We start from the raw sequence: 27,725 nt of genomic DNA, 5'->3' as shown, positions 1-27,725 counted from the left end.
GGTGAGTGTGTGTGTGTGTGCAGACTTACTTCCAGGCGGGTGCCATCGCACAGCGTTCAGGTAAATGCCACAGTAGTGAAACATGAATTCATGGTCCGATCGTCCAACTTTTCCCTCCAGCAGCGGCATGAGGTTATGGCCGTCTAACAGCCTGAGTGAGGAACGTTTAGTTTAGGTATAACCTGCAGTTCACATCAAATTATAACCTGTAGGAAATCTTGGTTCATGTCTCCCATCAAATAGTTGTTTTTCTGACAAAGGGAGTGAGTTCAGATGCAGCTAGAGACGAGTTAAGAGTAACCAGATGGCCGTGGTTCTTTCCTGTTTTGCAACAATGCATAATTTCAACTGTTCGCATTTACAGAGGGGGAAAAAAAAACCTCTGGGGGAAGAAAATGCTTCCTTTTATCAATGTATCTGGAAACAATGCAATAGAAATAAGACTCATGCAGAAAAGTCCCCACCTGTCAGGCAGTGTATCCTCAGCTAAATATTTCAGGGTGGGGTACAGATCCATGAGGCTGGTGGGCTCATCCACAACTCTTCCTGCTGCCAGTCTGCCAGGCCAGCGGAAAATCCCCGGGACCCGGATGCCTCCTTCCCAGCCCCCCATGGCCTTCCCCCCTACAGGCAAGGCAGCAGGAAACAGTAAAGCTCAACCCTCAAACGTTTGCAAATTCAGTATCCATCAGTGAAATAATGTCTTCAAATGTGGTTGACCTTTGTATAAACTGTTCCAGCCTCCTTTCTGTCCAGTGGTGGAATCGGAGTCCTCCAGGTGTCCACCGTGGTCTGATGTGAAGTATATCAGAGTATTGCTGGCCAGTCCGAGGGAGTCCACTGTCTCCGTTAGCTGACCTACACACAGGACAGCAAGTTAGATGATGGGACTTGATTTTAATCTCTGTACAGGAGAATTAACTCTCCAACGACTTTCTTAATCATCATTTAAAAAAAAACATGTCTGTAATTCATACACGCTGCCGTTTTCTGAAAATGTCGATCTGGGTTATTCACCACCGATGCTTCACACGACATATTACCACATACACCACTAACTCACCAATCATCCAGTCCATCTCCTCCAGATTGTCACCATAGCGACCGTGGCGACTCTTGCCAGCAAAGGCAGGATTTTTGAACAGCGGCACGTGAACGTGAGCCAACGAGAAAAAGAGGAGGAAGGGACGATCGGCATTCCTGGGAAGCAAAGAAAACTCCTTATATACACATCTGTGACAAACAATGAAATGTGCATTCATGTTGCAAAAAATATATTAACTACGGAACTGAAGGATGACGATTTCATTCATGCAGAATTATTTGTCAAGCCCAAAAAGTAAAATATATCATATTGATCTCAGTTTTACCAACACTCATCAATCTGTAGTCAAACCATAACTCAAGATAAGAAGCTCAACAACCTTCAGCCATTTTTCTTTTCTGAAAACACAACTACAAAAACAAAACATGCATTCCTACCTCCTTATAAAATTCTGAGCTTCTCCCAGCAGTCTCTGGGGCAGGGTCTCCACTGTCATTGGCTGTTCAATGACTTCTTGGTTCCTCATGATGATGCAGTTCCAGGTTGGCACCAGCTTAAAGGGCACATACCACACTGCGGTTGCTAGGATGGTGAGAAATAAAAGTGGCACCACGAGCCACGGCCTGGCTTCAAACAGGCCACATACATGGACACACACCTAAAAATACAGACATTCAAACGTTGGGTTTAGAGATACGTTCCTCTCAGTAAAAAGGCTTCTTCTGACAGCTTTTCCACGCTTATTTTCAGCCGACCGTCACAACACTTTATGCATTTGAACAAGCAAACCAAATGTACTTAAACTGCACTGAAGCACATAACTATGACAAATTAAGGTCTGAAAATGTTGACAGATGAATCAGAGACAAACTGCGTGCAGTTTCATGATGCAGCCACTAGATGACAGAACAGGCCAAAGCGGTCATGTTTAATAGGTGAAAACAGTACATCGTGTCCTCTGTTCCTAATAGAGTTAATATTCACACTTATACATGTTAAGTTGAACTAAATGAAGGTACTTTTTGTTCGGGTGAGCCGATCTTCTTAAGTTATTCGTCTGTATTTTATATTTTGGGGTTCTACGTCGCGATTGTTTCAAGCTTGTTTTTGTTTGCTTTGTTTGTGGCACAGCTGCTTCCAATCCATCCCACAGGTACCCGCCATTGCCAAATTTTGCATTCGACATCGTGCTCCCCCCCCCCAAAACAACTTTCTGGCTGGTATGACTCCGTTTCACAACTGCAACTTCTGTTCTCAGTCTTTCCAGCCCTTTGGCACATGTCTCCGTGATTACACATCAGTTGGTTTGCTTAGGGCTGAGCGGCACAACAACTCTTTGTTTTCTAAATTCTTGCTCATAGTCTCATAAGACAAATGCACTTCCCTTTTTTTTTTTTTTGTTTGAGATCACAATATTTAAAAACGCATGCCCCCATGTTTGTTTCTCGAAGCTTAGTGTAGCCACGTCCATGAAATAGAAAGGAGGACACACTCACCAGAGTGAGTCCAAACAGCATGGCCAGATTTTGGAGTTTTTCCTGGAGGTCTGCCAGCACGTCGCTGCCCTCCCCTGACACGCAGTCATTGAACAGAGTAAACGGCAGGCCGTAGAAGTAGCTGAAGCCGTGCTGGTTGGGGTGATGGCAGTGATCCCCTCTGCGCTCACAGCTCACACCCAGGTGCCATTTACCTGCAGATTTACAGCAAATGGAAAACACCCAGAAACATGATTTCAAACAATAAAATGAGATCAAGTCAGCAAATAATGTGATATACTGGCAGAACATGCAAACTCCACACAGAAAGTCTCCCCGAAAGCCCAAACTCAAGAGCATCGCTGGATCACCGAGAACTGTGAGCACATTAATCCCGTCGTGGAATTACTTTCGCGAAGCGGTGCCAGCCGTATGCAGAACCATATGGTTTACGTGCTGCCAGCGCTTGTAAAAGTGTGAAACTGTTGATGGCAAATTGCCTCCGTATGCACAACAAGGTTTTCTTATTACTCCAAGCCACACAGACAAGTAGAAACAAGGAGAAGTCGACCACAGACTGAGCTACAGTCAAAACTCGAATGTTCTGTAAACGTTCAACATGACATTCTGAACAATCTGCTCAACTCTTACATGATATACTGGAGAAAAACTACGCTCTTTTCACCAGGTGGACTAAATTCACTCTCAAGAAATAAATGTTCACATTATGTTTTCTCACCCACTAGACCAGTGGTGTATCCTTGCTGCTGAAGCCTTTTAGCAAAGGTGGTCTCGTCAGGGGGAAGCCCCCCAGAGCCTCCCAGAAACAGCAGCACCTGGACGCGCCCCACGCTCGTCATTCCTGGGTAACAGACGAACAGATATGCAAGAATGGAATGGCCGAACAAGACAACATTAAACACCAGGTTGAAGCTGCGATTATTCGTGTTTGCTACCTGAACGGACTGCGTAGCGGCCCGTCACAAAAGCGGCTCTGCTCGGCGTGCAAAGAGGAGCAGCTGCGATGTGCTGAGTCAGCTTCACCCCTTCAGAGGCCAGCCTGTCGATGTTCGGAGTCCTGCAAACAGTAAAAACCAACAGACAGCAGACACATTAAGGTATAAAAAAACCCAAACAAACAAACAAAACAATGGGAGCTGACATAATGAATTGCAAAACCACCACATGCAGCATATCTGATAATTCGGTGGCCTTTGGATGCAGGCAGCGTCCTCCACCGCAGGATAATGGCGATCACTCACAGCTACTTTATATTGATTTGCAGCAGCCCTGCTCTGAGGAGGCAAATGGGCTCAAACGGTACCGGCAAACATTTCCCCGCAGCATAATAAAGCTGCTCGATAGCCTCACTGTTAGGATGAAGCACGCAGGCCTGCACGGCTCTGTTAGTGTGTTAAAAACAAACTCCTGTTAATATTAAGGGACTTCTTAGCCCACAGTTTCACAGTTTTCCACATGGCTGTACACCAGTGATCAAGTTCAATGCAATAGCATCTTTTTGTAGCAATCTGAAACACTGATACAATATTGAAGAATTTAGCTTTTCTTCTGTATGCATAAATGTGGGAACACTCGGACTATATATTTTGCTAAGTGTATTTTCATGAAACAATTTTACCGCTTGTTCTGGGCTCAAATATGTTTATGTAAATGTATGTGAGCATCTGTATATTTCTTATCGGAGAGCGTACATTTTTTGCACAAATGTTTTCAACATGTCCGAAATGAAATGATAAGACGACAGCAAACCTCACCTGAACGTTGAACTCAGTGTAAACGATAGGAATGAGATATTGAATACTGTTGGTCTACAGTCACACAGTTGTAGTGAAATAGAAGTCACCTCCCTGGCTCTGACCCCTACAAGAGAGTTGAATCGAATGTATCCAGATGCAGACAGGACTATTCCGTTCTTTTCTTAACTCTTGATTTCAATCAATGCAATCAGAAAGTAGTCACAAATTACATAACTAAAATCAAAAGTAGTTCAATGATAGATTGATTTTTTTTTCTGATCCATGTGGATTTGCTGACATTGCTTGCAGCACTCACCCAGTCAATTCTTTAGCTTTTACACTTTAGTGAGCAGGCATGTTAATGATTAACCAGTGCATGTCCTATTGGCATGTACACAGTTGAAGAAAGAAAAACGTGATCAGAATGATCACAGCCAATACTCACCTGATGGAATCATTGCCGTAGCAGCCAATGTCACCGATGCCCAAGTCATCCACCATCATCAGGACAATGTTGGGCTTCCTGTGGACCTCCTCTCCTCGAATGAAGCTTTCTGCTGCGAAATGCAGCCAGAGGAGATGTACTAACAGGGCAAACCTGCAAGGAACAGATAAAAAAAAAACTGTTTAAGAGTGATTGAAATGGAAGAGCTTTACAGGTAAAGTATTCGCTCATTCTAACAATTACTTTAATAATATCCAACAATAACAACGCAGCTGGATCTAAGCTGCAGTACAATCAAAATGAATGCAGTCATTGTAATGATTGGTGTTCAAGTGACTACAATTCGTAATATCCACATTTCTTCTTGTTTGGTCCAATAATAACTGGATGGCCATCAAAGAACAGATGATTATATAAACAGAAATAGTTGCTGCTATTATATCTTGCTGCCGCTGCTTTGGAAAATCATTTTTTCCTCCCAGTCTGAGCACCTGAGGGATGTTTATCAGATGAAAACCAGGTTTGGAAAAAGCACTGGTCCATAAAACTGATCCAAATGACAGTTTCATCAGTTATTAACCTCATTCTCAGTCAGGCATATTTAGGGTAGAGTTTTTGCAAACAATAAAAAAAAGGTCACGAAGTTCTCCAGTTTGTGCAAAAATGACATCTGTCACGGTTGAGGTAAACAATATTAGTATGCACGGAGAATCATTCTCATTGGAGCTGCAAACTGCGGGTCATCGAGGTAAACGTGTCAGAGACGTGGACTCATCTTTTCCCGGACTTCTCCCTGCAGACTAAAGGAGGCACATCTGCTCGACATAGTAGCAACATTTGCCTTTGAAACTTACCTCATCTCAGCATGCAAATCTTATTCAAACTGACTGAAGTCTTCCTCTGTTTCGCAGTAGTTTCCGGGACCTCCTCTCTGGCATTACCGTACTGTCTGGAATATGAATGCAGCTCAGGATTTACCTGAATGTTTGTAGGAGCGGCGCCACCGGAAATCTGTCATTGCAAAACTCCTGCATGATTATCTGCTACATCGACATTTTTTTCAACCCTGATCCTGCCCTGCAAGGCCGAAATACTTCTCTGCTTCAACACTCCCGATGCAAATGACTGAGTTGTTGTCAAGCCTGTGCAGGGCTCCGTCACACCTCAGTCATTTGCATTATGCTGAAGCAGAACAACGTAAGTAAAAAACGACAGGTCGCGCAGGGTTATTATATGTGTTTCGGCGATTAAAATATCAAAACAGGAAGAGCTGATTGACAACAAGTGAATTCAGACTGTTCTTCCTCAAACTGTTGCTGCCACATTTCACCGGACTAAAGGACCAGTTGTTGACTATAATGGAGTCATAACTATTTAAGTTTTATTTGCATCCCAGAGATGTTTTGTAAAGGTGGTCTGACAGATTTTTTTTTTGTTTTTCAAGCCCTGGCATTTTTATGAGTCAGTTTATCCTCCAGCAAAAGCTGAGTTTTATTGTCCCAATTATAAAACATTATTAACTTGGAAGAAGATCAGTTGTAAGACACAATCAAGTGAGTGAAAGTACACAATGCTGGGTTTAATTAAATGGGTGATTCTTGATGTGGGTGTTCACAGCTGGCAAATACAGAATCAATATGAGCACATGTATAGGCTTTAGGTGTGTTTATTGTTTGACCCACCTTGGAAGTCCCGATTGCTATCTTTATGGGCCTGTCACCATCAATCACTTGGAAAGCTCGCGCTTGCTGGATATGAGCTTCCGCCTTTAAATACCTGACATATCAAGCATTTCATGTCATTTCTCATGGCAAATGTTTTGTTTTGGATTTGTTTTTTGGTATTTGTAATTGCTTGAAACAACAGAAAAACTTTTTAATGTTCCAGATTTAACATTGATGAATAAATGTACATATGATTGTATAAGTCATAGGAATTGAAGTCGAGCTACATTTAATCAGCTTATGGAAACTGTTGCTATCATATTCACTTATTATATTCAACAACTGGCTAATTTGTTTACAATTGATACTTAATAGAAAACAAAATTACAGCTGAAATGGACAGATTGTTCATCATAAAGTCAACAATTCAACAAAATAAGCTTCAGATCAGAAAAACAGTTTTCTTTCATCAAATCAATCAAATTAATGGCTGAACATGTGGCGCGGTGCAGAAAGAAAGAAAAGACACACACAAAAACTTACACAATCAACTCCCACGAAAACAGTTTAATTGACTCCTCAAACATTATTTACACAACTCCAGAAAAACACAAGTGCCAGATGACAAAAATGAAGAGGACAGTTCCTACACACAAAAAAAAAAAACAACACAGTACTTAAATTAACAGGAAAGGTCTTGCACTCGTCTAAATCAAAAATGAATTGTCTAAATATGTTTGATAAATCAAGATGTGAACAGATACAGGATAGGAAAGTGCTTCTCCCTTTCAGAGTTGCTTGACGCTTTCTGTCAGATGATTTCGTTGTTCTCAGTTTTCCTCTCAGGAGTATTCAAAGAGGGCAGAAGGGATAAGGCAGGACTGGTCGGGGCCGTGATGGATGCCCTAACATTATCTGGGAAGTGCACTTCCGAGCCCAATAGGTCTACAATTCTCAAGGTTTACATTCTGGTTTGGATGCTACTGCTCCAATAGTTTGTGTTTACAAGGAGTCTGACTGCACGGGACAACACTCAGAGTGAACCTCGACGCTAACGACACAAGCAGCCTGCGCTCCGTTTCACAGGGTTTTCATTTACTCGTGGTTTCTTTTACATCAAATCAGTCCCAGCAGGTTTTCTGAATGTGCGCCGCAGGACATCAGAGTGCTTTTGTTGATTCCCATTGCACTCTCGAGAGTGCACAAAGGGGCGCGGGTACTGCATTCAAAGGAGGATTTTCTGTTTTGAAGGCATCAGTGGCTACTTCAGAAAGCTTGTACTTTTTACTTAGTGGGTATTTTGTGCATTATCGCTCCATGCCAGACACACGATCCCAGTGATTCCGTGTCTCAAGAGAAACTTATCTATCGTCAATCACAGATTACAGGACATGAAGGCAGTTCCAGCAGAGCTTTGACCCTGTGTCCAGCCCACAGTTTTGTAGCGTAGAAACAATCCATATGCGACATCACAGACTATTAATATAACTCAGCTTGAGGCTAGGCTGTTAGCAACAGTCTCTGTCCTGTATTGCAGCTATACGGTGCTTTACAAGTAACACAATTTACATGAACTGCAGCACAATGCGACCTCTATTACTGTATCCAATAGTTTAAAGGGAGCCGGGCATGTACAAAAACTTCAAGGCAACAAAAAAAAGACATTCAGAAGTTTATATATTTTTGTGCTACAGTGGCAAAACAAAGCAGTAGCGCTGCTTCTGAGGCATTTCACAATAATAATCACAAAATACCACAGCAAAAAACAGGTTGACTAAAGACTATCTGTGTCGGCTCTGAGGCACCACCGCTAAAATGGAAAAGGATTCATATAAAAGTCACAGGTGAATTGTGTTTGTGGAGATATGACTGATACAAAAAAAAACCCACCGTGACAGCAACTGGCTTGCTCAAGAGAAGAGACACACAACGAGGAGAGATTTACAGCTGAAATCAACAGAGGATGCAGCAAGAGTCTGGAGCGCAGGATTGGTTCAATAAAAAAGTACAACAATCATGACTGGCCCGCTGTGAGCACACATAAAACTGCTGTTACATTCACTTAAAATGCTTTTTTTTTTTTGTATTTTGCATTTTGTATTTGCAGTGTAAAATGATTTTCCACCACCAAAATGATTGCTCATAAAATAATAAGGAACATACATTCCTAATATTCAGTCTCCCATATTTTGGATGTTGTTCGCTTGTTTTCACGCCACAGCTGCCTTCCCTGTGTGTCTGCAGATTGGTCAAGCCAGGCTGTGTCAGTGAAAGGCACTATCGAGAAGAAATTACTGCATCACAACTAGACCGACACACACTATATCAGAACGAAGTCTAACACGCCACTACATGACCTCTTTTGAAGTTGATCATTCGTCCGTTTGCAGGATCGTGCTTGGATCAGACCTTACTTCAACTCAATGCAGCAAATTTAGTCCACGCATCTGGTACGTCTTCAATTAGTTCGTGCTGATCTGATTCATATTACCGGGCGATGAACGTGTGATTTGATGAAGATATGATTAGTTCCACCGACTGAGGAGAAGTGGTAGTCACGTAACAGGATTTAAAACTAAGCCCCTTCCACCAGTTTAAAACAAACAAACAAACAAACAAACACGCATACAGTGACATCGTTGGCCCTCTAAACACAGACGGGACCATAAAACAGCATCCCCAGAACACCAGGATCCTAACCCTACTCTACTGGTTCTAGTCAGAATTCACAAAAATACAGTGGTAGTTACTGAAGCCCCCTGTTTTCCTTTTCACCTGCAATCTGTACTGCAGAACACTGCGTCGAAAAAGAAAAAGTAAAGTTTTATTAACGGCTGCTCATGAATGGACTTTCCAAAGCACGCTGGTGAATCCAAGAATGGCAGAAATCGGAAGGAAAAAAAAAATCCACTTCACTAACAAGTTAAACACCAACAACATCAACATCGATTACTGATTTATATTCACATTAAATTTGTTTAGAGGAGATTCGTAGCCATACAAAAAAATTATAATTAGATCTATAATTAAGCCATTTTATGGTTCTATTTATTAGAGATTTGATCTCATTGATGGCCATTCTGAGAAAAAAAAAAGAAAATGCTGATTTTGGTTCAAAAAGTTTTATGGTTTGACTTTATAAATCCTTATTTTGAAACAATCATAAAACCCCTAAAGTTCACATATTTTTACTTGATCTTTGTGTAACTCTTCCCCCAACACATATATGCACACATAGGAATGAACACTCATTATACGCACACACCAACGCTCACACGGACACAGACGCACACACACACACACACACACACACACGCATACACACACACTCATAAAGACCAACAGACACACACACACACACACAGTCAAAGAGAAACACAGCCCTACTCGGGGGCCTCACAGTAATTTAGCTCTACAGAGGGTAGAGGCTAACAGTGAGATTGCCACTTTGCTTGACTGTAGTTGGTCCAGGCAGTCAGGTGATCGGTGCTGGTCTAGGAGGAGTTCAACAGGGTGCTGAGGACTGTAACACAAACAAAGAAACGAAAAAAAAAAAGAGGTTAAAACACAATATGTAAATAAAACTGTAGCTGTGAAATATACATTTTCTGTGTGTTTATGTGTGTCTTCGTCATACCCTGAGGATCGGCCTGAGCCTCTGCTGCATCCGCTTTGTGTGCAGCCTCGGGATCCGCTTCTAAATCACACAGACAGCCACAGTCAGAAAAAAAAAAAAACCCACAAAAAGATAAATTAAGGCAGACACCGCGGCACATCGCCCGGTTCAATTTCTCCGACAGTTAACAAAACAAATCCTTTTACTGCTAATTAGTATAGATCACTCTGTGGTGCCCCTCCAGCAAAAAGAAGGGGGGCTTTGTCCCTCTTCTATAATTGTGAAACCTCGGAGCTCCACTGGCTATAAATTAGCTACCCAGAGGAGTTTTGCAGGCTGTTAATATTTCTCGGCACTAATTGCCTATTATCACCTCCATGAAATGTGATTTTTTTTTTTCTCTTTTTCTTTCTCCAACAGCGCAGTACTTAAACATATGTGTGCAGACAGAACATCTCACTGTATGTAAATACAGCAGCTTTACATGCTGGTGACATTACCTCCTCAGTCGATCATTGATTCATTCACAATCAGTCTAATTTGTAGAAAGATTTCTTTTAAAACTGAATTATTTGAAGAAAATATTTGGTAGTAATCCGAAGGAAACGCAGCTGACCCTGAGACAGAGTTTGGGACAACATGGCTGAAGTGGAGTGCCCTATTGTTCGTGTTGACTGTAAATGAAAACTTTGCTGAACTGGCAGTATCCGGATGCAGGATGTGTGTGAGTTGACGTGTGATCAAAAACACATCCGGATACAGAAAGCTGAGTCAAACCAGGAATACTGACCTTCAAAACCTGAATTTTTCAGACTATTAGACCAATACATGTTCTTAAGCCTTGCTGGATGACAGAGTGGCGGCAGTTTAATTTGAGGCGGAAAGTCCAATCAGGGGCTTAATGCGTTAGTTTTCTGTAACTCCTAGAGAGAGGAGACAGTCTGCTGGGGAATGATACTGAAGTTTTTATCGAAATAAACCACACAGACTGAAAATGAGGCAAAACTTTTGCTAGTGTGGGTAGCAAATCCAAAAGGAATGGGTTTATTATTAAAAACTAGTATCTCAAGGAACTCCTTGTGCTTTTCTGATGTCCAATCAAATATCAAGTAAATATCAGCAATTCCTTTCCTCACTGGAGTGTCGTTTTGAATTTCACTTCATTTAATATTATTAATAATGAAAAAAAACAAAAAGATAACATCGAAAACACTGCAGTAAAAATGATTACCCTGTCTGTTCTTGAAGCACAGTTTCTTCTTCTGGTAGGCGAAGTACGAGCTGACTGCGCCCACTGCAGACAAAACAACTGCAGACAGGATTCCTGCTAAAGAGCCAGAACTTCCCTCTGTATGGAAGAGAATGAAAGTGGATCAGCACAAATGACTACGCAGTCCGCTCCAACACGAAAACCTCATTGGACCTTTTATAGTATCTATGCAACCGATCGTTTTGTTTTGCGAGTATCATCTGAGCGCTAATATTCTGTCGCTGCTGAGCGTGCGGGCGCAGCCGGAATAATGGAACTCATTGAGGAGCCATCATATGTGCCGCGTGGATGAATGTGTGAAAGAAAGAAAAGGCAGACAGAGACTCGGAGCGAGAGAGCCGCATCATCTCTTTCCAGCATTTTCTGCTCCGCTTCCATTCATCCAGCCTGCGATTTAGACTTTGGAAAGCATTCACTGCACCTATAACCTCGTTGCCATGACAACACCAAATTTTTCAGTTTTTATGCGGTGTGAAAGCGTGCAGGCAAGTAACGGCAGCGGTGCAAGCTCAACACTATTCGTAGGTGAATGCAGTTAATTGCTTTCTACCAACATTATCACCAGTTTGCTAAAAACAAAAAAAAAATCGAATTAACCTGCAGATCCCCTACATTAATATTTCTAAAACAATGATTGTTCACATCAAAGAATCACGTGTAAGAAACGTGTTTTTATCGATGCAGCCATATAATGGGCTATTCTTCTATCCATCAAATGTGAGTAATACTTGCAAAAGATTAAGGGAAAGGATGATGGGAGTATAATTGATCGTGACAGGAACTGGCTAGAAAGAAAGAGCATTATAAGTACTATAAGTCTTATGATGCTGAATCAGGTGGCGGAAAACAAGAAAGCAGAATGAGTCACAAAAGCGAGATGAATAAAAAGCATGAGTCAGAGAAATTAGAAGGAAATTAAAAGAGGGAGCATGTGGTGAGTCACTGAACGCGGGGGGGAGGAGGGTGCAGGCATTAGACATGCAGGGACATGCATGTGCACAAATGCAAAATTCACGGCACGTACGCGTCGGGCAGGTGATTTTTCATATTTTAAAAAGATGTACAGATATCAACCTGAATACCTGAACAGTCATCATAAAACACATTTCCATTTCTTTAAGCAACACTTGTTTTTCTGCGTGAATACAAATTTATCTCTTAATATTTTACAACCATGTTATGCAAGTGTTTTTTTCTTCTTCATCTTTTTCCATTCTGAAACTCAGGAATGGTGACATTAGTCTTTCAGTCGTTTCTTTCAGTTCGCATTTGCCTGCAGTCATTTGTCAAACTATGAAATGACGCTCATGAGTTCAAAAGAACGTTTTTTTTCCTCTTAAAAGCTTGTAAATGCCATTTAGCAACAACACGCCTGCCTCGGCCTCAGAAAAGAAGAAAAACATTGGGGGAATGTTTTCATTGCATGTTTGTTTGCTGCTGCCGGAGGTGGAAAAAATATTCACGTTCCTCACTGAAGAAAAGAAAAGTAGAACTACAAGTAAAAGTAGTTCAGGTATTTTTGTAAAAAAAAAAAAAAAAAAAAAAAGACACTTAGGTAAAAGTACCCATTCAACTTCTTCACTCCAGTGAAAGTACAAGTTGAGTGAATGAATGGATTTGTAATTTCTTTTGTTTACATTTTCTTGTAAAACTGTGACTGTCAGTGAGTTTTGAACAGCTTCATCGTTACCAATGATACAGATGAAGATGTTTGAATCATAGTTTTGATCCAGAAACTTAATGATTTCAAAATAGTAACAACTGGTGAGAACCTGGCTGGATTTTGTGTAAATCACTACAAATTCCATTGAGAAATGTCACCATTTTTGAACTTCAGCAATTCTTGACGTAACTTGTCTGAAACCATGCTGAGTTCTGCAGCTTCAGAAGGGACAGCTGTGATCAGAACTCAGGATCTTTGAATTTGAAGAACGTATGAAGAAGAAAGAAAGAATATATGTTTCAATATAAGAAGTGGACAAATACTTCGTTACTTCGTGCCTCTCAATACAGAAAATGCATGAGTGATGTTTGTATCGATGTGTTGAAACAAAATACAGTCAAAATACCTTTGGGTTGAGAATCGTCTGCTGCTGAGAACAGAAGAGAAAAACACAGTTGCAATTAAACTCATGTCCATTACAAAAATGCAACAACAAACGATGAGTGCGGTTTTAACCAACAGCATCTGATTTGTATAGGAGCAGCGCTGAAGTCACACACAGTCAATGCTAGTATTTACTTTAACGGCCGCAAAAAAAAATAAAACACGTCATTCGCTTCCATCTGTTTCCCAGCTTGATATTCGGGAACAGATGTTACTTCCCACAGAATTCACAGTCAACTCATCTTAAGCAGGAACTGTTCAGAACAATAGGAAAGAAGCCCTTTTTCCACTCCTTGTATCCTGTTTGCTTTGTCAGAGGCATGCCAGCAGTATCCGGCATGTTTCACCAACGTTCAGCCACATCTATCTGGGCTGTGTGCCGACGCACCGACCACAGTGTGACGTCATTTTGTCTTTGCGCTTACTTTGGCCATGATATATACATGAAAACAAATCTTACCGCTGCCCGAAGCGTCAGCAGCAACTTCTGGAAGGAGACAGAAAGTGAGAGAGGTCATATTTAGTGAAAAATTAAAAGAAAGGACCATTGTTTAAATGTGCTAATGATGCATGTAAACCATTGTGACGGCATGGCAGAGGAGAAGAAAGAAAAGGCGAGATTATTCTCTTTGTAGTTGCTTATTCCTCTGGGGCATTAAGGCTTCTAGAGTTTCTGTACAAACCGGTCCAGAAACACGCACATGCTTGCACGTTGGTTTCACTCAGTGACATACTTCCTAAGCTCTTATTCTGAACACCTCTGGGTCCAAACCTTAACCTAATCTCAACCTCAAAACTGGAACTATATGGCAATGTTGCAGTTCCAGCATTTTGGTTAAACACTCAGAGCGCTTTGAGGTTCTCGAGCCTGCGAGGAAAGCAAAACAACGGGGGCGCACATGCACGCACATATCTCTGCATGAAGTGTCTCCTCTGTGCGCTTTTATAACATCAGAGCGATAAAATATCTGGACGAAAGACAAGCCCTCCATGCCTCACTGTTTCTCAGGGCTTTGATTTGATCCACATGCAAACAGCCCCGTTATCTCCCGGCCTGTCTGTATACGTCTGTGTCATCATGGCCGCCCTCGACCTGCTTCAGCTTGACAAAGCCGCTAATGGCAGAGCATTGAGGAAAAGTACTTTGCACTAAAATATAATGATTATGGCGCTCCAGATGACTCAGCTTTCAGGCGGGGAATAAAGGGTGAACTACTGGGAGAAGCCGCCTCGGGAAAATCTCTCGTTCCAGCATTTCTGTCAGATTCCCTTGTGGCAAATGAATAAAGTTGCGTAAAACGATTCAATTGAGTTTCTTGTCATGGGAGCTAAGCTCAATGAATGAGAGCAGCATTCTCGAAGAGCAAAGATGCCAGAAAAGAAGCCTCAAAACACTGTTAACGGGGCAGATCTTCAGCTGTCAGGTCCTACAAACTACGACATGGTGAAGGGACAGCGCTGTGCTTTTCATGTCAAACCAGAACATGAAGTATGCAAAGATGGCCATAAGTCGATGGGATGCTTTGTGTTTAAAGAATCAGTGAGAGTTACAGCAGAGAAGCAACAAATGTGGTTGTTGAAGGACTTTAAAGCACAAATCTCTATGGGCTCAGCTAGCCGCTCTACTCAAGACAGACAAAGGAATGCAAATATAATCCCCTCAAAAGGGTGACGATTGGCTTAACCGAGTGATGTGCTGAAATTTGCATATTTATTAAGATTCTAATTTTGGAAATGACAAAAGAAATTAGATAATAAACAGACTGAATAACCTCTCTCTTCTGTGCGATTGTAGCCCATAATGACAGTCGGAAACACTAACAGTTTTAATTAAAAAACAAGAAAAAAAATATTGAACATACCATGTTTGCTGAAGCATGGCAAAAGATTTAACGTGTAATCTCTATGAGTGGAGCTAATGGAGATCCTAAAGAGTATCTGTCACAACAAGGCAACTCTCACCAGACTGAATAGTTCCAAAGTGCATGAAGAGCCAAGGAAGAAAAAGTACTCACATTCTTTAAGTGGAAGAAAAGACAACTGTGTGAATGAGCTCAGTGAAGGTGAAGGTAAAAGCAAGAAAGTTCAGATTCTGTAATATACTCAAGTAAAAAGTAAAAGTGAACTTCCCTAAAATATTTTTAAGAAGCGATCATGAACCATGGAACGAGTCATTCACGCATAAAACTGACGTTGCTGTTTGTCACCAGCTCAATTAACAGCAGTGACAGAAACCGTCATTCAAAAGTTGTGAGTCAACAACACGAAGAGAAAATTGAAAAACAGGATCTGTTTCACTGAATATAAAACACTGGGAACTCAATTCAAGACATTCATCTTGAAACGAGTTCCGGTGTTGAAACTGAAACAAGGAGTCTTGGCAGTCAACCGTTATTGATGTAACATCTGCACTAATAAATCTGTCAGCTTCAGTCAAACGTCAGCGACTTTGATCCTTTCGCTGCAGCGCTGAATCCTTCTTATAGGGCTTAAAAAAACAAATGAGAAAATGTAAGGAAAACAAAGTACAGGCATGTGTAGTAAAGTTCAAATGCAGGGAAGAAAAGTAAGAAGTTGCACGTTAAAGTATTGAGTAAAGTAGAGACACCAAAAAAAAATTAACAAATCTAGTAACAAAAAACACCGTTATCTGGCATTATTGATGAAGAGCTATAACACATGCTTTTATGAGTTTATACTGATGAAGGAACGAAACACACGTCCAGATATGGATCTGGATGCGACAGCAGCACGGTCGGCTGTGTTTCCTATGACCGCGAACTCACCGGCTACTCCAAAACTGCGGCTCTTTCCTGGCTGCGGTGGGTCAGCAACTGCGGCGTCTCCACCACCGAGGGCATCTGCCAAGTCAAACCCAGCATCTGAAAGAAAAAAAAAAAAAAAAAAAAAAAAAAAGCCAAATGAACTCATGTCCAAGGATTTTCCCTCCCTCGAGGAAGATCCTCCAGATGTTCACCCAAAAACATGCCGTGTCTCCAGTACAGTATGCTGCACTGTCTCCATGCGGGAGTGTTTAATGATAATATCAGGCGTCCTGAGGGCACTGCTCAGCTCCGTCCCTAATGGCCCCTCGTGAATGCCCCACAGAGATGTCCTCAATTAGGTCTCTGAAACACTACCAGCTCCATATGGGTGTGACGGAGATCTTGTGAGGCAGTGTTGACTTAGATTAAAGGATATTATCTGTCAGTAACAATACCTCATCCAACAATACGTCCTCCTACTCGATATTCATTGGGGGGGAAAACCCGGGTGACTTATACAACATGTGTGACTCACAGCGTGAAACATAGGTGCCGGGCGGGGCCTGGTGCGATGAGGGAGGTAATTTATCGCTGATGAAACCTTAAAGGCAGAAGTGACCTACTCTTTCTCCTTAAGAAAGAAAAATCTAGGATTTGCCATCCATCCAAAATATCCGAGTATCATAAAGCACTATTTATCGGTAAAATAGATGTAACAGAGCCTGATTTTCTGCCACCGCGCTCCTGTGATGTTTTCCATCTGCGGACCAGCTTTTTCTTTCAGCCCTCACTCTCCACTGACATTTCCATTAACCTGACTACCGTCTCTCTTCAAGTCCGCACCCACATGTGTTTTCTTTTGTCTTGACACCTCTGCTCACCTCCTACTCCGAATGAGCTCAGCTCTCCTCATCATTCTGTCTGCGCTGTCTCGGAGCGAGACAAAGCTCTTTCGCCAATTGTCACATGGAAGAGATCTTCCACGGTGAGCATTTCCTGCACATTCTAAACACATCCTTCCCTCTGGAGATGCAAGGGGGATAAGCACAGCGTAAAAGCACTATATTTGAGTTTATGGAGGAGAGGATTTCCGGCCATAAAGACGTAAAGACTAACAAGAAGAATACTGGGAAGAGGAAACACTAAAATGAGATCTACATGCTGTTTAGGAGGAGAGAGCCGTTAAAACCTGCATATTAGCAAAATGACATCTGTGGTCATTTGAGCATTTTTCTTATTTCTTCAAAGCAAAACAATATTCAGTTCTTTTTTATTCTTAATGAAAAAATACTGAGCACATTTTGTGAAGGACACCAGAGTCACGTTTTGAACACGACCAGCGAGCATTAAATCCCTTTTAGGCATTAAAAAAAAAATAAAAACCAAAACTTTTATTTATTGATGTTTATTTACCAGTGATTTTAAAATGTTACGAAACTGTAAGAGAATTCAGCACAAGGGTGAAATTACTCAATCTGAAAATACACTGAGGGCCCCATAAAGGGTTAAGGTATAAGATGAGGCTTGGAATCATATAGAGAAACACTTCATCTGTAATAAAAGTCTCACTGAGGCCATCTGGGAGGCTTTTCTAACTTAAATCAAATCAATCCTACCTCTTCGCCTTTCTCAGGGATTAGTATTTTTGTGATGGAGACACATCTGTTCTCCATTAACTTGATCAGACCAAAGGGAGTGGCAGGACAATGATACATGAAACCTTACGAAAGCACAACATACACATTTTTTAAAAGGACTGATGATATCTGATTTTCATTGTGATTTGTGGGGTTAAAGGACAGGGAAGATGCAGTATGTTTACGAATGTCAGCTGATAAACTCCACTCAGCCTTCTATGAAAACAAAGCGGTATGAATCGCTTTGTAAGTCATGATTTATTTCAGCTCAGAGACGCGACGTGATGCCGTGAATTCAGTTTATGAGAACACTGTGACACAAGTGGTCAAAAGATTTTTACAGGTGTTCCTAAATTGAAGACATTTTCAAATCCTGTTCAAAGAACTGGCAACTTCACGCATTTCTCAGTGATGCAAATAGTTCAAATAACATTTTAAAAGCTTTAATTTCTGCTTCATTGAACAATCTGGTAAAAAAAAGCATTAAACAAAACAAGTGAAGCAGCTCTACGGTTCACTCCGCTTTATATTTCACTTTATCCAGCTGAAGGTTGTGTCGTGCTGAGGCCGATCCCAGCTCAATAAAGGGTTTAGACCTTGGATAGGCCCATGAAAGAACCAACCACACATATTCACAATTCACTAACTAACTGAATCAAACAATATTAGAGTGTGGAAGGAAACCTGAAGAAACCTGAAGAAACCTGCCTTCACCCACTGTAAACTGAAAGTGGCTCTAGCACCTCATGACCCTGGGCTGGATAAATGATTTAAAAAGCAGCGAAGTAGAATGTGCTCATTTTCACTAAACTGGTGAGATATCTGGTCATTTCTTGGGATTATTTCAAGATATAGAATACTATATAAATTAAACCTCCGCTTTTCAGCAGCTACATGATGAAATAAACAGCCAGGTCAGGCTCATTTATAAAACAGTAAACGGTATATGGATATTAAAATGAATCTTTACCTTCATTCACTTCAGGAGCAGCAGCTTCTTTGACTGCAAGAAAAGACAAGAAAGAACAAACAAATTACAGTGTGATGTAAACAGCATTCATTCAGCAGCAGCTGTCACGCGCTCCTTTGTTCGCTGGATCTTTTATTTCTTCAAGAAACCTGATTATCTTCCCATGCTGTTGATTTGTTGCTGTGTGGAATATCTGGAATCCTTAAAAAAGTACGCTTATATCCTAAAATCTTGCTGGTGTTCATTACCAGTTTCAGTAAATCCAGTGTGTAGGACAAGACAAAGGGAACTTATCTAAAACATGCAATGCTTCCACAGGACCAGGGCTGAAAAATGCCCGAAAAACAGCCTCATCTTATACCTTAAACCTGCATGTTGCAGATGAACAAATTTGTAATCTATACAGAGAAATGCTGTGATAGCAATCACATGCTGGTAATGCAAGATATTTCAATGCATCTACAACAAAGACAACACTAATGCTAAGGTCATACTGTTGCTGTTTAAAGCTCAGCCAATCCAAACTGTAATGAACATCCATAATTACATCCATATCATGATTAAACCTGGACATTCTAAATCGGTAGCTTTTCGCTACTGTGACATAACATGACATATCAATTGGCAAATACCAGAAACAAGGGGGAGAACATGACAATTACAAACAAGTTGGTACAGTTTTCTCCCTTGTAAAAGATACACATGCTAGAGAAGTGAGATCATCCGCAGAAAACATGTGCTCAGCTCTCCACACCACTCATTTTGTTTTCCCCCATTTGTCGTCTTAACCTCCGGGCAAATGCCAGTTCCAGGACCAGAACTAGACTATACGAAGTGTGTACTTTTGTTGTTTATCCCACACTTTAAATGAGGAAATAAGTAAACAGAGACCAGCGTTGACACAATGCAATACAATTTAGAGATAACACAAACTTCCCCCTCTGAAATGGTTATAATGAAGACACGTGGAAGCGTCTGTACAATAGGCTCTAAATAGGCATCACTAATATGTAAATATGTACTTACTTGTCGGTACATCCACTACATCATCTATTTTGACTTCCGTTTCTGCTTTTTCTTCAACTGCGGGTACTGACGTATCCTCATTTGCAGCTGGATCAGTGGGCTCTTCCTCTTTATTTGCTTCGGTGTTGTCTGTTGCTGACGGGGCCGTATCATCAGCTTCACTCTAATAAAATGCAAAATGTAAATGAATGCATACAGAGAGAACACTGACTCAATACTACAGTAAATCCTGAAAAGTATCTCTAAGTGAGATTTTGTAGTGGATTACTACTGACCTCCTCTTTAGCTGGATCTGGTGATGGTTGGTCAGTCTCTGGCGCGTCTGATGCAGGAGCTGGTCAACATGGTAAAATTGAGAACATTGAAATTAATAGATTACTGATTAGTGTTTTCTGACAGTTATTTCCGGAAAACTTCACTTCTCTGGCATACATGTTATTTCTAATAATAATAATAATAATAATGAAACCATGAGTGTCGGTTCTCAAATTCAAAATAAACAGTTCTTCCATTTGATATCCTGCCTTTGAGCTTTTTCAATTTACGAATATTTGAGCAGTGCTTTTTGAACATGTGGAATTCATTAACTTGATAGATATTCATCTGAAATCTGCACTAAAAAACGACTTTCTTTCATTGTCTGGAATCAAGCTGCTTTTATTCACCTGGTTCAACTTTGGCGTCAGTTGAAGTCTCTGGCGCCTGGTCTTCCTCAGCAGGAGCATCTTGATCTGCCTCTTCGACTGCAGGAGTACCTGTCTCTTCGGCTGCAGGAGAATCTGCCTCTTCGACCGCGGGAGCATCTGTCTCTTCGGCCGCAGGGGGGTCCGACTCTTCGGCTGCAGGCGGGTCTGCTGCCTCGGCTCCCTCGGCAGCCTCTGGCGCTGGATCTTCTACTGCAGGAGCGTCGGCATCAGCCCCATCATCTGCAGGAGTGTCTGGCGCTGCATCCTCCTCTGCAGGAGCTGCTGGGTCTTCGGCGTTGGCTTCAGGGGCAGCATCGGGCTCAGGGTCTGCCGGTGATGCTTCCTGTAATGGGAACAGGATTCTTGGTTGAGATCCAGGGACTGACGGAGGAAAAAAAATAAATCAAACAAAGAGTGTGTATTTTTCACCTCTGCGCCCGTGTCTGCCTCCGGTTCTCCGTCAGCCTCTGGGACTGGTTCTGGTTCAGGGGTTGGCGCCGCAGGATCCGCTCCCTCCTCTGCTGGGGCTGTGTCATCTGCACGATATGGTGTGAAGGAAGTCAGTAACAGAATAACAACCCAGCTGACGGCGGTATGCTCACGCTGAGATCAATCAATTTCAAATAGGTGTTGAAGAAAATGGCAAACCTCAGCATCTCAAGAAATATGACACGCCTGATGAAAGCCTCATAACATGAAACAAAATCAATCTCAGCATTTCAGAGGAAGATCTTTCTGTCTCTGAACACATATTCAATTCATAGTTCCTGGCATTTTGACCACTGACTGATATCTTGCAAACTTAGAAATGACAAAAAAAGATAAATTTAACCTAAAATATTGTTTAGGAGCAACTTGTGCAACTCTTGGCAATTAAACACTGCACGCCTTCTTCCATCTGTTGTCATTTACAGTCATCAAAACTGCGGCCGGTGCTTAAGATGTTGCGGACTCATCACATTTTCAGCCATGACACACAATCGCACACACATACAAGCACACACTCAGAGCCACACCCTGGCCAGATCGGTGCCTGATGGCGACGCTCGTGCCTCAACTCCATGACAGGCGCATCAATCACAAAGGACCGGCCTCCACATCATATGAAGGCTCAACGTCAGCACTGGCATTGCAACTCAGTACTAATGAGAAAATGACAAAGACGTGCTTTTTGTCCTCCTGTGTATGAGATTTGCATCATGCGTGCATGTGTGTGTGTGTTTGAGGCAGAGCTGTGAGATTCCACTTTCGCCTGTGAGAAGCTGAAACAGCAAGCTGTGCTCTGACTTGATTGTTTTTCGCTTGCTGATTTCAGCAGCGCCCTGATGATGGTTCATCTGAGAAGTGCTTTCTTCCAAATAAATACCAACTACCGACTGGAAAAAAGAACTCCTCTACATGACGGCTTGAGTGGCGCTGGAAGCTGTGCGGCTTCGCCTCTAGAAACTTACTGGATCACAGAAAATAAAGGAAAATTCACAAATTGCAAAGAGTTTTTGCAAAAGTATTCCAATACATTTTGAAAAGTAATTCAAAATACAGAATAATAACTATGTTGTTTTATATGCTGCCATAAGAGCACAAAGTCTTTATTTCAGGTAAAAAGTGCTGTTATTGAATGAGGGATCCATGGGCTTGCCAAGAGATTGTATCACATTCAGTGAAGCCTTGAGGGAGAGCAGCGCGAACACATCTGAAATATTTCCATCACGCCATAAATCCTCCCGCAACAAGAAGTGCTGGTGACACCCCGGCTCCCATTGTGGACAGGAACATACTTACATATGGCCGGAAAACGCACATGTGTGCGCGCACAGGCATGGCTCAAACACACATGACGTGCAGAGAAACAAAATGTGAGACACACACACACATTCAGGCATAGCCGCCTGGTCAGTACTGACAGGGTCCCTTTGTTTCTCTCTCCCTCACTCTTTTTCCCAGTGAAAGTAAATGCGCCGCCTTAAAGTCCAAGATAAACATTAATTAGTACCCCTAATGACTGAAAGAGTTATGTGTGGGTGTGTGTGTGTGTGTGTGTGTGTTTGGGGTGGTGTCTGGTTCACTATCTTCATGAGATCCATGGAAATCTTTGGCCTGTGACGTAAAATGTACTTCAAGGTAATGAGGTGGAACTACGCTGAGATACCCACTGATGCATCCCCTTCTTCCACAGAATACATGACAACAACAAAAGAGAGATATGATCTTCAGTCGTGCAAAAGTTCACATTGATATCAAGTCCAAACCTTATTGTGAATCTGTCAGGGATGCATGGTAAATTGTTTCTGTGTGTTTATGTTTTCACTTGCAGGATGTGTGGAAGTGAACGGGCGCATTTTTTCATGTCATTGCGCTCACGTACACACGCGTGTGCGAGGTGACTCTCTCTTTCTTCTGCCATACCCTATAGAACATTCTGTTCCCGTCGATCAGTTTGCCACTTGCTCATTTAACTGCCTCTCCTACAAACATAACCCCCAGTCACTTACAGACGCACGCACGCACGCACACACAATATATGTCTGAGTGCACGGACACGCGCACACAAGTGCACGCACATGCACAAACGTACACGCATGCCTGCAAACCCATAAAATGCTGCCCCCTCCTCTTCGGCGCTAAACATACAGACTCATGTTCGCACCCATGTGAAATTCATGTGCGCACACATGTTTGCATTCACTCTCACACTCCGACCGGGAGTTGTGCTGTTTTGTGTTAGTGCAACAGTGAAATCAACTGTTGCTCATCTCAAGCTATCCCTGCTCTCCTTCTGTCTTTAAATCTACCACAACCCCCCCTCCCGCTCCGATTCTCTCTTCCTCTCTCCAAAACTCTTAACTCCCTCTGTTTCACTGCCACCGCTCTCCCTCGAGGCTGGTGAGTCATCTCTCTCTCCGACATGGCTGCACGCTATTGTACGGGACTTCACCACAACAGCGGTAAACTGAAAAAGGCCCCCTCGAGAGAAAACGCTCAAGTCGAACCAGTTTACACATGTGGGAAAGTATCAAACTGTCAGAAACGCTATGTTCTTTCCTGGTTAAGAAAGTATGAGGGATCAAAAGGGTTTTTTTTTTTTGTCTTTAATAGGAACTGTACCAACAGAGAAAAGCCAATGAGATAAGAACAAGGAATAAGAACAGCTACTGGCTGCATCCAAACATGGACAAATCTTCCTGCCAGCACTTCTGAAGTAATTAATTATTAGGTTATGTATCATTTGTTGGATCTGAACCCAAGCTCAAGTCAAAGCAGCTGAGTGTGTTGCTGTGTGGAAGCTTAAGTCAGTCTTCTTATCACTGTAGACTACTGGAAATGAAGGTCACTCCAACTGATACTGTGCATTATTGAATAATCAGTCAACTAAATTATTCACCTGGGTTCACAAGATCAGAGAAAGAGGATAAAATCTTATAAGAACTTATAAGAACATTTAAATCCAATGATGCTTAGTTTCTTATCAAGAAGTTGCTGAGAAGCTGCAATCATTTATGTTATATTTAAGCCAACAATTTGCACCAATAAGATTATTATTTCAACACTAGCATGACATTTTCTGTCACAGATGAAGAAAAGTTTAGAATGAAGCTTCTTAAAAGGGCCTTTTTGCTAATAGCTGTATTGTGACGGCGTCGTGGAAGTCTTGATGAGGTCCATTCTTGTTGCCCAAGCTGCTACACAGCTCTGTTTATATCTAACATTACCTTTGTGTTAGGTGCTCAAGACAGCTTTGCAAAGCCTATAGTTACTGAGCTTAAAGACACTTTTTAAACTATGACATGAGGGGCGGCCCATAACAAACAGGAAATATCTTCATGCTCCAATTGGACCTTTGCCAAAACGAAAGCTGGAAAGCGTTAAACTGGGAGCTTTTCCCAAGGTATGAAGTACAGATGTTTACAGTGCAACTCAAACGTTCCCATCTTCGAACATCGACGTATAGCTTGATAGAGCTCGAGACACTCAACTGATACAGGTGTAACATTTGCATCAGGATGCCTTTAACGAATAAAAAAAAAAGATCTGGGAAGATGTAAAAGAAGTTTTTAGAGGAAATGTGACTTCAGTTGTCTTAAAAAGTAAAAACACTTTTACATCACTAATCCCACATCGTCATGCTGTAAAACATGAAAGACAGACAGCGAAAGACAATTTGCGCTGTTTTTTCGACGCACTATTAAAATGTTGTGGTGAGCAGACAACCACTTTCAGCAGTTTCCACCATGTCGGTGAGCTGCCATGACAACGGTCAACACAACACGAGGCGTGCGCTCAAACTGCTTCGTATATCATGTTTCACGTGCTTCACGGGCGTTTTCCAGTTGTGCCGGTGAGTGGATGCAGGCGCCGTTATCGAGGATCCAAAAAAGTGACATGTGAAGGACTCGTTCACTTTGACATCTCAGTCCACTTCCCAGTGAACCGAAAACCAAGAAGCTTCACGTTCTCCCATTTCCATTCCAAAAAAGATTTTAAAAAAGTAATTTCAGCACAGTAAGTTGCATAACCGGCGCAGTGCTCATTACATAAATGGGAGTCTGGGGTCTGTCATCAATGCCAAAATGGAAGGTGATGTTTTTCGGACTCTCCTGGCTGCTGCCATGAGGGTGTGTGAGATTGCGTGTCGGTGGCTGAATGAGTAATAATGCGTGCCCATGCATATATGTGTAACCAAAGACTTCCCTCGTAATTGTACACCAGCGACTGTTTGCGCATTTGCGTCAGGTGATACAAGAACACCTCCGCAACACATTGTTCTTCCAAGTATGGGTCTATTGTATGTTTGTGAGACAGAAAGTGCTGTTTACCCCAATCATGTACATCTTAAATGTGCCCCTATGGGAAAGAAGAAGAGAGAGAGAGTGTGTGTGTGAGTGTGTGTGTGTTTCACTTATCCACCAAAAGCATGATTTATGTGTTGGCAGTTGAAGGTGTAAACACAGACAAGTCCACACACACACACACACAGACACACACACACACACACACACACACACACACACACACACACACACACACACACTGTACACACACACCTGGCCCACATCATGAAGCTCTTTTCTTCTTCAACTTGCCCTTAAGACACACACATGTTCACTGGCTGGCCCGAGCACGCACGCACGCACACACACACACACACACACACACACACACACACACACACACACACACACACACACACACACACAGTAATGAGGAACTTCTACACCCCCACATGTTCTGTGCATTAAAGTCATTCGGCACACACCCACTCATCCCTTCACACACACACACACACTCCCTCACATACATGCACTGTACAGCCATACAGATGCTGAGGGCCTTGGGGGAGAGCTGAAACTAGTTGTGTCTTAGGGTGTTGTCGACATATGGAGCTGGATCTAGTTACTGACACTCCCTGGACTTCACCTCTTTAACTTTGCAGTAAATGATGTACACATATGCATCGCATCGGACCGAGCATCCCCTCCTCTCAGCATGATTGCAGCAGAAGTGCTGTGCACTCACGCAAGTCAGCAACACACCCCTCTTAGATTTCCTGAGTCCGTGCGCACCAACATCCACTGACTTTACGGCGAAGCTACCGTTTATCAGTGTTGGCGGGGAGAGGCAAGAACAAAAGATAAGAGCTGAACTACATCTTCCTGTGCGTGTGAGTGTGAGTGTGTGTGTGCGTGCGCGTGTGGCTTGTTCCAAAGAAATAAAGAGGGTGGCGCCTCCATCGTGCCATGTTCGATCATAAAAAGTGAACCGGTAGAGTGACATTATACCACATGAAGTCCAAGCTCAACAGTCAAATGAATTTGTTTGCATAATGCTAATAAACTCCCCTCGTCTCTTCCTTGTATCTCTTCCTTCTATCTCTCTCTCTCTCTCTCTCTCTCTCTCTCTCTCTCTCTCTCTCTCTCCTTCTCTGTCTCTCTCAACTCTCAGTAAGCCTCTTTCTTTTATCTCCGTCAAACGTTTCCGCTCACTTCTCCCCCTGTCTTCACTTTACGGATCCGTCTCAACGCTCCCCATCTTTCCCTTTGAGTTTTATTGTGCTTTTGAAAGATCTGAAATCATTTCATGTGCCCCAGGGGGAGGGCAGAGGCCCCTGGGCCAGCTGAGGGAGGATAAAACACAGGAGGGAAAGATGGAGGGAGGAAAAATCAAGTCAGGGATCAATTACACAGATAAACAAAGGAGAAAAGAGGCATAAAAGAGAGAGAAAATGGGGAATTATCACTTTTGTAATGTCAATGGGTCCGCCACACCCCTTTAGTCCAAAACTCATGTCCAAAAAAATTTAGGCCCTGTTACATGACACACCTTTTTCGTTGATGATGTCTGGGCTGTGAAGGCAGGAGGAGCAAATCAGAGCAAGAGCTTTTTAATTCATTCCATCATCCAGAGCAGATTTTTTTTTTTTTTTTTTAATGTAGATTTGCAGCTAAAAGGTGAAATAAATGAAATGGAGACAGAGATTCAGACAGACTGGCAGGGGAGACTGGTAATTGCTGCACATGGAGGAGCACAGAAAGAGAGAGAGAAAGAGAGGGAGAGAGAGAGGGAGCGAGAGATGGGTGAGAGCTAATGGGTAGAGAAATGGAGACAGTGAGACAGTGAGATGGCACAGACCAGACAGCAGGCAGACAAAAAGACAGATAGACATACAGATAGACAGATAGATAAATAGACAGATAGAGAGATAGATAGCAGCGCGCACACTGACAGAAGAGGAAAAACATCTGCATTCATATGTAGCCCCGGCTGTATTAATTGGAAATAAAATGATTACCTTGAGCCGTGGCGCTCGTGGCCAGCAGGCTTCCTATTAGCAGAATCCACAGGTATGACATCATGGGAACACCGTGTTCTGGCTGGGAATAAAACCGGGGCTCGGTCTGCCTCCTCTCGCCCTTGAAAAAGGACAATTAAGCGGCCGGGTGGGCTTCAGGTGGGTCTGGAGGGGCGTGCTGGCTGCGTCTGCGTGCCGGTGCGTCCTCGCGCGTCGGATCAATCCCGCCGTGCTTCAAGGTGCTCTGATGCTGAGCGCGCGCCGCCGCGGATCCGCCGTCCTCTTTTGTCTGGATTGGGAGAGAGAAGGTCCAGTCTTTATTTTAAGGTGGGCGGGTCTCTTTCCCCCGAATACAGGCGAGCCGTCAGAGGGGCTGGGTGCGCACCGCTCCCTCCACTTAGCAGTTCAAGTCTTACTTATCGATTTATTTTTTTTTTAAATGTATATTTTAGTCATCGCCATGCCTACGGCATCA

General features: G+C 42.4%; 2 protein-coding genes across 4 annotated transcripts in view; both read right to left on the bottom strand.

Annotated features, from left to right (window-relative positions):
• arsh (arylsulfatase H) overlaps window positions 1-5,672 on the bottom strand; it is a 7,283-nt gene extending 1,611 nt beyond the window's left edge. The window contains exons 1-10 of the mRNA XM_030112510.1: window positions 5,577-5,672; window positions 4,723-4,875; window positions 3,477-3,598; window positions 3,260-3,382; window positions 2,542-2,735; window positions 1,483-1,703; window positions 1,064-1,200; window positions 721-858; window positions 465-624; window positions 30-151 (exon numbers count right to left, since the gene is read on the bottom strand). Of these exons, the coding sequence (XP_029968370.1) occupies window positions 30-151; window positions 465-624; window positions 721-858; window positions 1,064-1,200; window positions 1,483-1,703; window positions 2,542-2,735; window positions 3,260-3,382; window positions 3,477-3,598; window positions 4,723-4,875; window positions 5,577-5,581 (1,375 nt within the window). The 5' untranslated portion in view covers window positions 5,582-5,672. The remainder of the gene's footprint in view (window positions 1-29; window positions 152-464; window positions 625-720; window positions 859-1,063; window positions 1,201-1,482; window positions 1,704-2,541; window positions 2,736-3,259; window positions 3,383-3,476; window positions 3,599-4,722; window positions 4,876-5,576) is intronic.
• A 1,266-nt stretch (window positions 5,673-6,938) lies between these two features.
• Window positions 6,939-27,554, bottom strand: LOC115403572 (skin secretory protein xP2). Of its 3 annotated transcripts, none has more exons than XM_030112522.1 (12): window positions 27,251-27,554; window positions 20,893-20,999; window positions 20,443-20,806; window positions 20,053-20,111; window positions 19,778-19,940; window positions 18,752-18,784; window positions 16,166-16,261; window positions 13,840-13,866; window positions 13,342-13,365; window positions 11,234-11,350; window positions 10,024-10,083; window positions 6,939-9,909 (listed from the first exon to the last, which is right to left on the bottom strand). In XM_030112522.1, exons 1-12 carry the CDS (start codon window positions 27,312-27,314, stop codon window positions 9,881-9,883), a joined length of 1,143 nt encoding a protein of 380 aa, XP_029968382.1. In that variant the 5' UTR covers window positions 27,315-27,554; the 3' UTR covers window positions 6,939-9,880. The 3 variants fall into 3 exon arrangements, with proteins under 3 accessions (XP_029968382.1, XP_029968383.1, XP_029968384.1); XM_030112523.1 differs by having other exon boundaries at window positions 13,342-13,362; XM_030112524.1 differs by having other exon boundaries at window positions 20,056-20,111.
• Between the last annotated feature and the right edge of the window lie 171 nt (window positions 27,555-27,725).

The sequence above is a fragment of the Salarias fasciatus genome, chromosome 16 (genome assembly GCF_902148845.1).
Source record: "Salarias fasciatus chromosome 16, fSalaFa1.1, whole genome shotgun sequence".
NCBI lineage: Eukaryota > Metazoa > Chordata > Actinopteri > Blenniiformes > Blenniidae > Salarias > Salarias fasciatus.
Note: the sequence above shows the minus strand (reverse complement) of the source record. Positions and strands in the feature narration are given on the sequence as shown.